We start from the raw sequence: 12739 nt of genomic DNA on the forward strand, positions 1-12739 counted from the left end.
TTTTATTATAGAGGTTATTCAACCAAACTAATGGAAAATAATTTTATTATCAGTGTATTTTCATAATAACAATTGCTTGACATCAGTGCATAAACCGTAACCAAGGTCAAAAGAAAAAAAAGAAAAATTATGTTTAGAACTTACCTTATTCTTTTTCACTGTCTGTGTATGTTGACTTGTTTATTTGTCAAAGAAAAAGACAGTAAAATTGTATTTCTAATGTGACTGTTGATTATCTTAGCAGCTTTATATGTTTGCCTCATTTTGTCTTATTTCCCCTAAATGAGGAGAATTATGTATTAATATAGTAGCAGAGGAATTTTAAAAGTAAGAATGTACAAGAATGAAAAGAAAACTGCCAGCTTGTTACATACAGGCTGGACTTCCAGACCAACTCTAGATACAAACTTACAATATCCATTAGCATATAAAGCCATGCTTAGCTAGCACAGGGCTGCTTTTCATTTAAAGCCCCAGGTCAAGGATTACATTTACTCTATAAAGCGGATATACAAAGAGTATTCTTGTGCATTCATAAAGGTGCACACAAATTCATGTGCGAGCTATTTCCACACTATATCTCGGTAATGAACTTATTACATGTCACATTTGCTGTCACATACAGTAGAAAATTAAAGAGCTCTTTAAATCCGGAGAGCAAGGCTGTCAGCTACCAGTGATTAACAAACCTTAATCAAATGCTTCTCTTAATGTTGGTGTCTGTTTGTAGGACAGCTATGAGGACTGATACCGGAATATTGATGCAGGCAAGGTTTTTAATGGTCCTGCTTAAAACAGGGAGGGAGGATGTCACCGTGCCTTGAGGGCATAGCTGATTGAGAGTGGAGATGGGATCACAGCCAGTAACAGATTAGCTGGCAGGGCAAAGAAACTGACCTAAAAAGTGACTAATTTAACCAGACGATACTTTTAAAATGAACACTGCTACCAGACTGAGTTCATTTTAAATGAAAATTACAGAAGGTATATCAATGCACGATTTATATACATCTACTTCTTTGATATTTCAAGTAGATGCTAAATATATATAATAAAAGAGCTCAGTTTTTAATGACATATTATCATGTTCCGAACACATACATTTAAAGTAACCGTCTCAGTGCACACCAAACAATGCTGAGAAACCAGGTCGATTTACAGCCTCAATACTGCCACTACTTTTTAAATAAATGTTTTAATTGTTAAATTTTAACTGAATTCTGGCTCTGGTCCTGTACAATCATAGGATATATAACATTAACGGCTTCATTAATCTACAACTAATACCCAATAGTCATTCAGACATAGATGTTGTTTATGTTACTATTTTTCACAGCCTTATTCAGACCCATGACAGTGACAAGAGAGCTGCAGCACGAGCTCAATATTTGCATTACAAACAATATTAATCACTGCATCAAGTGATAAGCCCACAGTCCTAATAGAATCAGAGCTCTCTTATATGTCATGTTGCCATTTATAATCATATTAGCCTCAAGTTTGCTTGGTAAAATACAGCCTATGAATGGGAACAGTAGAGATTCATTAATGCGTCTGCAGAAATTCACATATGCATTGTGCTGAAAGTGATATATAAATGTTTCTGGGTCTGACCTTGCCTGAATTTGTTGTAGAAAGCAATGCATGGGTGTGATTATTCAGACATGACACCACCATGTTCAGATTCGCACACATTCGGGGGGGTACATATATAAAAGGTGCTTTAGATTACATTCCTCACCGTGATCTGTCCTACAAAGTCTCTTTTGAAAAGCAAAATTGATTTTCTAGGTCAGTGTTATCCTCCACTGAATAACCCACCTTCTACAAGCTAAAAAGAGTCCCACAAATAGAGGGATACTCTCCGATTTCACTATGTTAAGGTCTACAGCTCTAATTTTACATTTAGTTTGTGCTGTTTATTTCAGTCGGTTTCTGCTGCTTAAGCATGACACACACATAATATATATGTTTGGTTTATATCACACCATTAAATAGTGCAATCAGAAAATATGCTTTTTAACATGTTTCTAGCTGCACAGTTTGCTGGAGTCAACATTCATATAAGCTATCGCAGTTTCCTTGGAAAAATCCAATATAGTTGGGTTTCCATTCATAACATATGCATATCTGAAGCTGTAAAAAAGAACTGTGAATCATACATTTTTCCATTAATTGACTGGAAACAAATAACTTGGGTTGTATAATTCCACCACAAGGTGGTCGTATAGGCTACTTATTTCACTTTGCAGGCGGACATCAGAGACATAACATCTCAGTCCTCAGAATGACATTGTGAAGCTTCCCCTTTGTGATTTGATTTATTTCCAGTGTTGTAACTTCCTGCCTCTGCTGCCTTTGTCCTAATCGGTTTATTTAACAGGATATTACTTAATTATATGAACATTCAAATTCAACATTTTTCAGATTTGAAATCACAGCACCAGTTGAGTGACGATGTTTGATTTGGAGTATATCTGCAAGGACATACTCCATCTTTCCAAGTTTCAACATTTTCCAGGTTTTTGGGGAAATACATTTTCTCAAGTTCTTTCTGATTTTTTTCAGGCTTTTCAGTCTTTTTGAGCACTTTATTCATGGCAGCTGTTTTCTTTCTATTTAATCTTTATAGTAAAGGCATGGTACAATGCTATCAACTTGTTTTAAGAATTAATTTTGTGTCTCTTTGGCAGACAAATATATTGTATAAGCTTTTGGAAACATCTGTATGTTGAACTGAGATAAAAAAAAAATGTTTTAGTGTTGACTGAGTCTAAAAGACTAATGATGTGTTGACTTCTGAGAAAATAAAAGAGCAAAACCACAGCTACAAAAACATGCTCTGCAAAAGACCATGTTACACTGATTTCCTCTCCATTTGATTACATTGTCAGATGATGTCAGAGTTTAATAGTCTCAATAAGTGTTCAAACCTACATTTTGAGAGAAAAATGTTTTGTTATTTTGTATTGAGCACTGTTGTGAAGGTATTAATGCAATCTCTCTACTTGATTTAACAGTCCTAATTTTCCTTCTATATTTACTTTTCCTTGTTTGTGTTGTTATAGAGCTGAATCCAATGTTTCTACTCAGTATGTTTGGTATTGATCTTGAACATATAAGTCTACAGGGGGAAAATATCCATAGTTTTAATAAAGAACATCCCTAAACATGTTTTTGCATTGAGTTTATGTGGAAAAAAGTGGGGGAGAAAACTAAAAAGCAAAAATTATTATTGGAACATGAGAATTAGCGTTTTGACCATGTTCACCAAGCCTTAAGGATTGTTTAAAATTTCTGTCACATATATTTGAAAACGCTTTCTTGTTTGTTCTTGAAATGTACTGACTGAAATATAGTGATTTTATATATATATATATATATATATTATATATATATATATATATATATATATATATATATGTAAATGCACCTGGCCCAGACTTGATCCACATTAGAGGTGTGCAATATCTTGTAGTTTGCGATACTAACAGTAGAGAAAATGTAATATTTTAATATCATCTGATCACACCTTTCCAGTGCGATGACATCATTCCACGCTCACTCCGTGCAGCACGGGCTGAGCGAGTGAACAAGGAAACCTAGCGGTGCAAAGCAGTGATGAGTACGGCTGTGCAATATATATATATATATATTGATTTCAGCTTCACTAGATCACTAGATCAATGATGCCAACAAAAAACTGTCCTTTTTAAAATAATTTTTCCATAATACGCTCCATTATTTTGTCAGTTGTTTTGAAAGACAGCACACTTCTGCCGCTTTCGTAGTTAAATCTAAGCAATAATTAGACTAATAAGCCAACCAATACTATTAAAAATAGGTTAATACTGTCCCAAAGTCATCCACAATGATGTAGCTTTGCTTCACTGTAAAATTCATTAGAACCACTTGACCCTGACGGGTCCTTTTCTCTCTCCTGTGCCCTTCTGCCCTGTAGACCACATCAAGAGTGCTTTTTTCTGCTGTCCTATCACATACATTATGTCCTTCTATCTCTCGCTCAATGGCTGTCTCTCTCAGACAGCCAGCCCCAATACAGATGCCATCTCTTCAGGGCCCCTCTCTATCTAGCCACAGACACAGAATAAAAGCCTAGGAAATCACATTACTCTGTCCGTATGGAGCCTCTATTGCATTAGGTCAGCGAACACTCAACTGTAATTCTGCTACTGTAGAGAAAAAGAAACTAAATTGAGCACACCCGCCCGTGCAGCTTGACAAATTGTTGCTCGTGGTCATTTTCCGAACGTTACTCTCACCAAGTCCAATCTAGAGAGATGGAAGGACATTTTACAGAGTTGGAAGATATATGACTTTGATAAAAACCTCTAATCGCTGTACAAGAAAACCTTTGGCGGAGATAGAAAGCAGGAATCAAAGGCAGACAGAGACAATGGAGCATGACCTCCACCTGCTATGACCTTAATGGCATTATTGTGATGGAGGAATAAAAGAAAAAAGTCTGCACTCAAATCAGTACTGTTCAAATGGCTGTTTTCCTCTGATATTAACAAAACACTTAATGACACTAGTGTATGTTCTTTTCTTTTGACATTTATCAGAGAACAAAAGAAAATATAAGGGTGTAACTAAGGAAAAGCAGTTTTGCATCTATGCTAAACCAGATAATGCGTAAGTGTTTGTTTCATTGCGGAACATTGTTAAATTTGATGTAATTTGTCATCATGGTGTAAACTCTTACTTTTCTGTTCAGAAATGTGACCCAGACAAAAGGGCTAACTAGCATTGAACCAAAAGTGTGAAATACAGAAGTCTCAAGTTGTGTGCTGAAATGGCTCCATGCCCAGTCTTGCAATGTGTGTGTGTGTGTTTATGTGTACCTGTCTTTCACTGTGAAACTGTCCAGCATTGTGTGTGCTCTGTATTTTTGAGTGCATGCTCCAGCATGTGCTGCTATGCCCACACAATGCATGCACACAGCTTTGAGTCTGTCCAGTTGTTTTTATCAGGCAGTGACAGAATGTCAACCACTGTATGCGAGAGGATAGAAAGCACTGACAAGATTGCTGCCCTCCAGTTCTCCACACAGTGATGACTGCTGCCTCGTGATTATACCGCTCCTCTTCTCTCCACATGAAAAGATACAAATCAGGCCGCCATAGTAGCTCACTAACACAGCTGAATCTGACACAGCTTACACAGGATTCATATTCAATAGGAGCATTTTACATTTTAATATATTCCAAACCAAAATTGTGGAAGTCTAGAGATGCAGTATTGTAACATTTTGTATTTTAAGCCTAATGGTTTTTTTTAAAGATGTACTGTTTTTTCTGTCTTATATAACACAGGGAAAAAATATAAGTTTTTGAGAGATGCTTCGATTGAACCAGAAATTTTTACACATCCTTATAAAATATTTTTAATCCTCCCAAGTCTCTATATTTTGAGACTTATCTCAAAGACAACCTCATGGATCATTTATTTTATGGTGGCTAGCTCCACTGCAGCCTTAATATGAGTGATAGCATTGTGTAAACTCAACCAGGAAGTGACAAAAGGATTTTATTATTGCTGTGGGGTCAAACTCATGTTCCATGGATAAGCATTCACTAGCCACTTTTTCGCTTTACCCCTTAATATAAATCTGATTAAGGACATACTACTTAAAAATTAAATTTACTAGAAGTTGCATTTGCATCATGCAGCATGTAGGCTCAATAGTTTAGAAGATGTCCTCTATGGGTCATATTCAAGGTATGAGCAAGTAACCAATTTTTTTTTCATTAAATGACTTGTTGGTATTTTTATAGAACAAACTATGTGATCCATTCACTTCCTTGTGTAGTTTAACCTCTTGGTTTCCCTCTTGTCTCATCAGACATTTGATGTGACAACTGCATTCAGCTGTTCAGGCATGTAAAGGCAAATTGTCTGAAAAGTTAACTGGAAACTAATCCAAAGACCAATCTGCTGCATTGTTAGCTGACTTAGTCTCTGGAAGCTGCAGCAAATTAGATCAAAATGAGGCTAAGATGAAGTTGATCTGGATGTAAATCAAAAATCAACAGCTGAAGGTTTAGAAACTTTATTCTTATTGATTAAATTCCACTTTTTCTTTGTTCCAAAAGATATAACTTGATGAAAGGCTGCTGGCTATGAAAAAGCAAGTGGAATATTTCTGGTACCCAAAGTTTCTTCTTTACCTGCAGATATATATGCATTAATCAAAATAAATTACCTGGAACTTACAGCTCAAATAGCTATCAGGTGCATCCTAGTATTACTAACAGAAGGAAAATGGGGCATTCATTTGCTTTTTTTTTTAAAGCCTACATATTTCATGAATTCAGCAGTATCCTTTATAGTGTATGTTGACATAATTGCATCAAATTTCAGCAGACTGTCAACTGCACAGCCAAGCTAAATAGCCTGCGGTTATGTGATGGGGCAACCACCACCTCAGTGTTGGCTGTGTTGTGTATTCTGAAATGCTCTTCACCCGTATGTCAGGTAAAACTAGTCTGGTCACTCTCATTTAACCTCTCTCGTCACAACAAGGCATCTCACAGAACTGTTACACAGTCTACATTCAAAATTTTCCATCATTTTGTGTAACATCAAGAAACTGCTGGGCCCCAAAATGCCAAGAGATCACTAATTTTAAAAGTATTCAAGCCAGCCTGTCACATTACATTCAAACTCACTGAGATTGCTTTTTTCTCCACCCTTTATTCTGATATTTGATTTCACAATGAACTGTGTGCTCCTCACCTGGAACTGATGTTTTTAGGCTTTGTTCTGCTTGTAAATGATTAGCTGATTGAATAATTATATGAACAAGCATGTGTAACAGGTGGGTCTTTGGTGAAAGTCATTATGGATGCCTCTCTGTAGAGACACAGTTAGGTGCAGCCTCTAAAATGATGAGGAGATGAGCACAAGCAAAGCTCATTCAGTTCAGCCATAGTCATTTAGCCGCTCTCAAAAAGCTATGACAGGGTGCAGCTGTAAACATTTTGCCGCTCACACTCCTGAGACGTGCAGTCAAAGAGGTTGCAGCTATCAAGCTCGTTCACAGAGGAGCCCATGTGAATACAGTTTGCAAGTTGAATGCTCTGAGAGGGGGAAAATATACAAACTATTCCCCGGTGCAGAACCCCCCCCCCCCCCCCCCCCCCCCCACACACCACACACACACACACACACAAAGAACAGAAAGAAACCTTCAACATTCAACAAGAAGTGTGTACTGAAGGCTATAGGCAAGAATGCGTTTAGATTCTATTGATACTGCTCCATAAATTTATGTTTGTTAGCAAGAAAAAAGCAATTTTTGACACACATACATTCACATGTAAAAAAGCCTTTTCAGCTGGTGATGTGTGAGCTGATGAAATGAGCCTATACTTAACATTTCAATAAAAACTATGCATAATATGCTCTTTTACCCACATGTTGAACATCTGTGATTAGCAAATAAGGAATACTTGATTTGACTTCCTTCTACATGCATCAGTGTTAAATCTGTATTTCATCATTAGGTAACATTGCCCCCTTCTGGAGCTTTGTGCTTTCTTTAATGCAGAAAATGTAAAGTCAGAAAAGTCAACATACGTCAATCAGAATTTTTTATACCCTGGTTAAATAAATAAATATTTAACTAGGCATGTGTAAAACCAATCAAAAATGAAGTAATTCAGAAATTCAACTTGAATTTTAAAAAGCCATATCATAACTATAATAATCACTGTTTTTGAACAATTGGACAAGAAACAGAAACAGTAGTAAAGTTGAGGTCTAAGAAAACGGTTACAGGCAATAGAAAGGCAAATCACAACACAGTTCAACTGCAAAAAGACAGCAGATATTGTGCTCTGTCCTATGTGGAGCAACCCTCATCATTAAAGCAAAAACCTTTCCTGCTAACAGGCTAACATGATACCATAACATAAGTTAACAATAACAACACTATCAGTCTATTTCATTTTTAAACTGTTCTAAAGACTACAAAAAGAAATAGACCTACTACACTGATAGACACAGAATGTCCCCTGATCAAGTGATGAAGACAAGATTCACAGATTTTGTCATAAATGTTCATATCTGTAAGTTATTTTATTGCATCCTGGACTCATAACATAACATGACATCATCAGGAAACAACAAACTTTTATTTCCTGCAGATGAACTCAATTTGCATATTGCCATGCCACCCGCATGACCTTTAAGGGTAATTTATTTTAATTGGAAATCTGGTTTATGTGTCTAAAATGTTTTGTGTGTATATTTGAAGGGGGGGCAGAAATCGAGATTGCCAGTGATTCAGAAAAGGATATTTTGACGCCAGATGTTTCTAATATCTGAACTTAACTCTCAGTTTCTTTGACCTGAACATCAAAATATTTTTTTTTTTCAAAATAAAGAGAGGAAAGTAAAGGAGACATATTTGTAATAAATGTTGTTCAATCAGGTAGGTTTTTTTTAAGTAATTTTGCTCTTGACAAAATTTGGAGTAGGGTTGTCTAAACTGTTTGTTAGTTGTGAACACCTGTTTTTCATGTTTATTATACAAAATACCATGAGCTTAATCCTTTTTCACAGTCACTGATGAGCGGGCCCCCTACCCCCACCCACTTAGACTATTTTTGTAACATGACATGAATTTGAGATAGTATCAGCACACACTCGTATACAGCATACACGTGCCAGGGAAAACAGTGAGTCATTTAAAAAGATACTTTCATTTTCTGCACATACAACAAAGCTTTCGTCAGTTTTAAGGTTGGATCTTAACTTAATCAGAAGATCAGGATCATTAAAGGCCAACCAGCAGAGTTTCTTTAGGGCTTCCGAGTCCTCTGATGTTCCTCAGCAGCTGTTGTTGTGAGTGCATGTGTGTCTGGACTTTCCAATACTATTCAGCATACAACATTTTCTGTAAGCTTTCAACTGTTTTTAAAAGATTTTGGTACTTTGGTAAAATTCTGATGCTGATTAGTAAAAGCAGGTTGAGAGTTAAAAGCCAGAATAACAGCTATGAATTATTAAAGTTAATTAGTTGGTCTTGTGCTGAGCTGTGTTGTTTTTGTGTGTCCGTGTTGGCAAAGTCAATATGAAAGTGTAGCATGCACTAGAATTATATAGTGTGTGTGGTTTTAAGACCTCTTGTAAAGATAAAGTTTTCTGAATTTTTCTGTTAATTTGGATTATCATTTGTTCAGTCGGAATTTTTCTTAATGATTAAAATATAATGAATAAAAAAAATTTGAAGCATTCCCAGTGTTTTGCTTGTTGGTTTTACTGCACATATTTCTTCTACTCGTCTTCCACAGAAAATAGCAATGACTCTCCAGTGGACGGCTGTGGCTTTCTTCCTATATGCAGAGATAGTAGTCAACCTCATCCTGTGCATACCCTTTATATCAGCACAGAGGTACATTTACACAAATTCTAACACATGAAATCTAATAGTCATGCACATCAGCCTATTTTTTTATTTAAAAAAAAGAGAGAGTCCAGTCCAAATGATAACATCAAACTGAGATAAGGACAGTTCCTTCATATCCCCAGCAGAGGGGACCCATGTGCTTTTTATGGAACTTTTGTGACAGCGAAACTGAACAAGTCATTCTTTGCAGATGGCGTTTGGTTTTCAGCTGGAGAATATGGAGCTGGTTATCCCCATACTGGAACAAATGCTTCTTTGCAATGATCATGGCCCTTATTGTTCTTTTTATTGGTAAGCGGTCTACTGGGAAGTAGAGCTCTCCTGTGTAGGAAACAGTGGAGTAATCCTGAGCGCGTTATCAACATGTTGTGTATCTTGTCATCTTTTTATCCTCCTTCTAACCCTCAGATGCAGTCCGAGAGGTGCATAAGCTACTCGGTCCAGACGCCCACTCAGGATGCTAAAGTGAACCCAAACTTGTATGAACCATGTTCACATGAAGCGTTCAGGGCCCAGAGGAACCTTACATGTGTGGCTTTTCTCTCTTTCTCTGGCTGTTAGTGTAATATATTCTATAATCACTCACAATGTAAAGCTGTTTTAATTCAACACACTCATACACCCCGTTACCGTACATATCCTGAGGTCCTGTCTTGTCTTTTTAACGCTTGAAGCATGTGTTTTGCTATCTGCAGAATCTTGCAACGGGTTGTTCACCTTGCTAAACCAAGTCGCTGTCACCTTAGACAACAACGCAGGCCTTCATGCACAGATGGATGGTGCCTTGAAAACAACTAAACAGCCACAAGGAAGACAACCAAATGCTCAAACAAGTGAGTAGCAGAGGTGTTGTTTATTTTTACCAATAATGCCACATAATTGCACTGTAAATGTTGGTGGGGCCGTGTCTACTCATTAAACAAACTGGCATCAATCCATGCTGTGTTCAGAGCCTTTTGTCTGTGACATCCAGTTGACGTGTGTTCTTCTATCTGCTGTGAAAATAATTAGGGCTAACTTGGTAATTAAGGACAATCATTTGTGCACAGGCTCTCCTTGAAGGGGAAAAATCCATGTCAGCTGCAAAACACAACTGAGGCAAGAGACTGACAAGCTGGCAGCTCAACTGAAGGCTGCTGAGGAAGGTGAGCAATGGTGGTTGTTTATTTAAAAGAAAAACTAAACTGTTAGAAGAACTTGGACTACAACATGCAAATGTGAGCTGTGGTATTTGTAACTAATTTTACAAGTGCTTGTGGACAGATTTATTGATTGTGAGTAATTGTTTGCATGTACAGCTGTGAGAAAAGCAAATGCTGATAATGAGGCAAGATGAGGAGACCAAAGGTTTGGCACAGGAGTATGACAGGACTGTTAAGGGAACATCATCACTTCAGGTAAACACATCAAAAGACCCCAAATCACAGATTATGTACTGGCTATTCAACCTGCTGAAACCAGCTTTATTCTCTTTCTAATCTTGTGCTTGATTTGCAGAATCTTCAGAGTGCCAAGTGACAAAAAGGATCAGTAATAACTGGAATGAGCTGTATTAATTTCTTGCCCTCTTTTTACTGCCATAATACAGTGACATCGTGCATCTTTGTCTTGACTTGGTGGAATTACATTTTAAACCCTTTCATGTTTCTGCTCTAACCGTTGGTAGTCTACAATTTTTCTCTGTCTATATTATAGTGTATTAAAAATTTGTGAGTGTAAGGCTGAAAAATATATGCTTTTTAAATCTTGCTTATGTTCTACGCGTGTTATCAGGGGATTCCACTGGAGAGGATGTTAGAAAACTCAGACTGGATAAAGCTGTTGAAGTTAGTAGAATGTTAAAATAAAAGAGTTTAAAAAAAAAAGAAAGAAAAAAAAGAAAATAATGCATCAAATGAAGGTTAGCATTTGGTCAAATTTAAGCTAATGGCAGAAAATCTGGAGCATCTGTATTGCAGATGGTATTAAAGGGCCCTATGTCAACCCTATGACATCACATCTTGTCAAATTGGTCCCTTCATAGCCCCTGCTGATTACTACACATTGTAGCATGCTAATGCATAGTGTTAGATTCTCAGGACATGCACAAACAATCCTTCAAACTAATGCAAAATACATGAGGTAACCATGATAAACACAAGTAGCCACATGTAATTAAAAGCATATATATTCTCATCCTCAGGCCCCATTTATGTTCAGCATTAAATACACGTGGTCATCTGTCCATCCTCGTGTTTATTAAATTTGTGTTTCAGTGCATTTTTTATAGAACTTGAAAGGTGTATACTAAATGCGGTAAAAGGGCGGGGCCACCACCACAAATCATGATGGAAGGGTTGTGCAATATAGTTCATATGCAAGCAAAGAAAGGAACAAAGAAGAAAACAGAAATGGCAGAACTTTTTGAATGTAGGCTGGAGGAACATTTACAGGAAGGTTACCTCACCTAGCCACAGGAATAGAGAACCGTCGCCATGTTTGCTTTTGTCTGAACTATCTGTCTGAAATTTTCCCCACAGAGGGACAAATAAAGGATTATCTTATCTTAACTAACATCAGAGCTCTGAAGTGAACTTTCAGCTCTACACTGCCCTCTATTGGATATTTGGACAACATTTAAAACAGATGTGCCTAATCGTAAGCTTTCATACATCTCAATGTAAGCGTGCATTCCTGACAGTGAAAAATATCTGTTCAACTACTACTTTTGAAAAAAAAAGTTATTCTTATTAATATTGCCCCAAGGAATGTAAAAATACTAAGAAATGTTTTTCTTTCCTCAATGCTATTTTCAAAGTAGGGACAATAAAGAATTAATGAATGGCTCTGTACCAATAAGTGTTCCGCCTAAGCCAAGACACTGAGCAGCACTAAATATTATAAAGATCCTTCAGCGAAGATTATGTAAAGGGAATGCCAGCTGTCTTTTATGGTGAATTACATCTGCCTTTCTATTAAAGTTATTATTTATTATTTATTATTTTAGTTATTATTACTCCACCACACCTCCACACACTCACATCATTGTGTTTATAAAATTAAACTAAACTAAAAATATAGCATGGACTGACATTTTAAACATCTTAGTTTTGCACTTGCAGTCATGGCTGCATGGTGGTGTGGTGGTTAGCACTGCAGCATCACAGCAAGAAGGTCGCTCGTTTGAATCTCGGCTGGGGGGAGGTTCGAACCACCTTGAGGGCAGTGGCCTTTCTGTGTGGAGTTTGCATGTTCTCCCCGTGTATGCGTGGGTTCTCATCCGGTACTCCGGCTTCCTCCCACCGGCCAAAGACATGTCATGTT

The 12739-nt window shown here is 37.0% G+C and overlaps 1 protein-coding gene across 1 annotated transcript; it reads left to right on the forward strand.

Annotated features, from left to right (window-relative positions):
* Positions 1-8558: 8558 nt before the first annotated feature.
* Positions 8559-10970, forward strand: LOC121648109 (B-cell receptor-associated protein 29-like). Its single transcript, XM_041998057.1, is given in 15 exon segments — positions 8559-8925; positions 9320-9421; positions 9627-9727; positions 9845-9882; positions 9884-9956; positions 9959-9992; positions 10132-10150; positions 10152-10238; positions 10240-10269; positions 10486-10518; positions 10521-10581; positions 10735-10768; positions 10770-10806; positions 10808-10833; positions 10934-10970. Coding segments are annotated over 14 exon segments (702 nt in total). The 5' UTR covers positions 8559-8925; positions 9320-9329.
* Positions 10971-12739: the final 1769 nt, after the last annotated feature.

The sequence above is a fragment of the Melanotaenia boesemani genome, chromosome 10, assembly GCF_017639745.1.
Source record: "Melanotaenia boesemani isolate fMelBoe1 chromosome 10, fMelBoe1.pri, whole genome shotgun sequence".
Lineage (NCBI taxonomy): Eukaryota > Metazoa > Chordata > Actinopteri > Atheriniformes > Melanotaeniidae > Melanotaenia > Melanotaenia boesemani.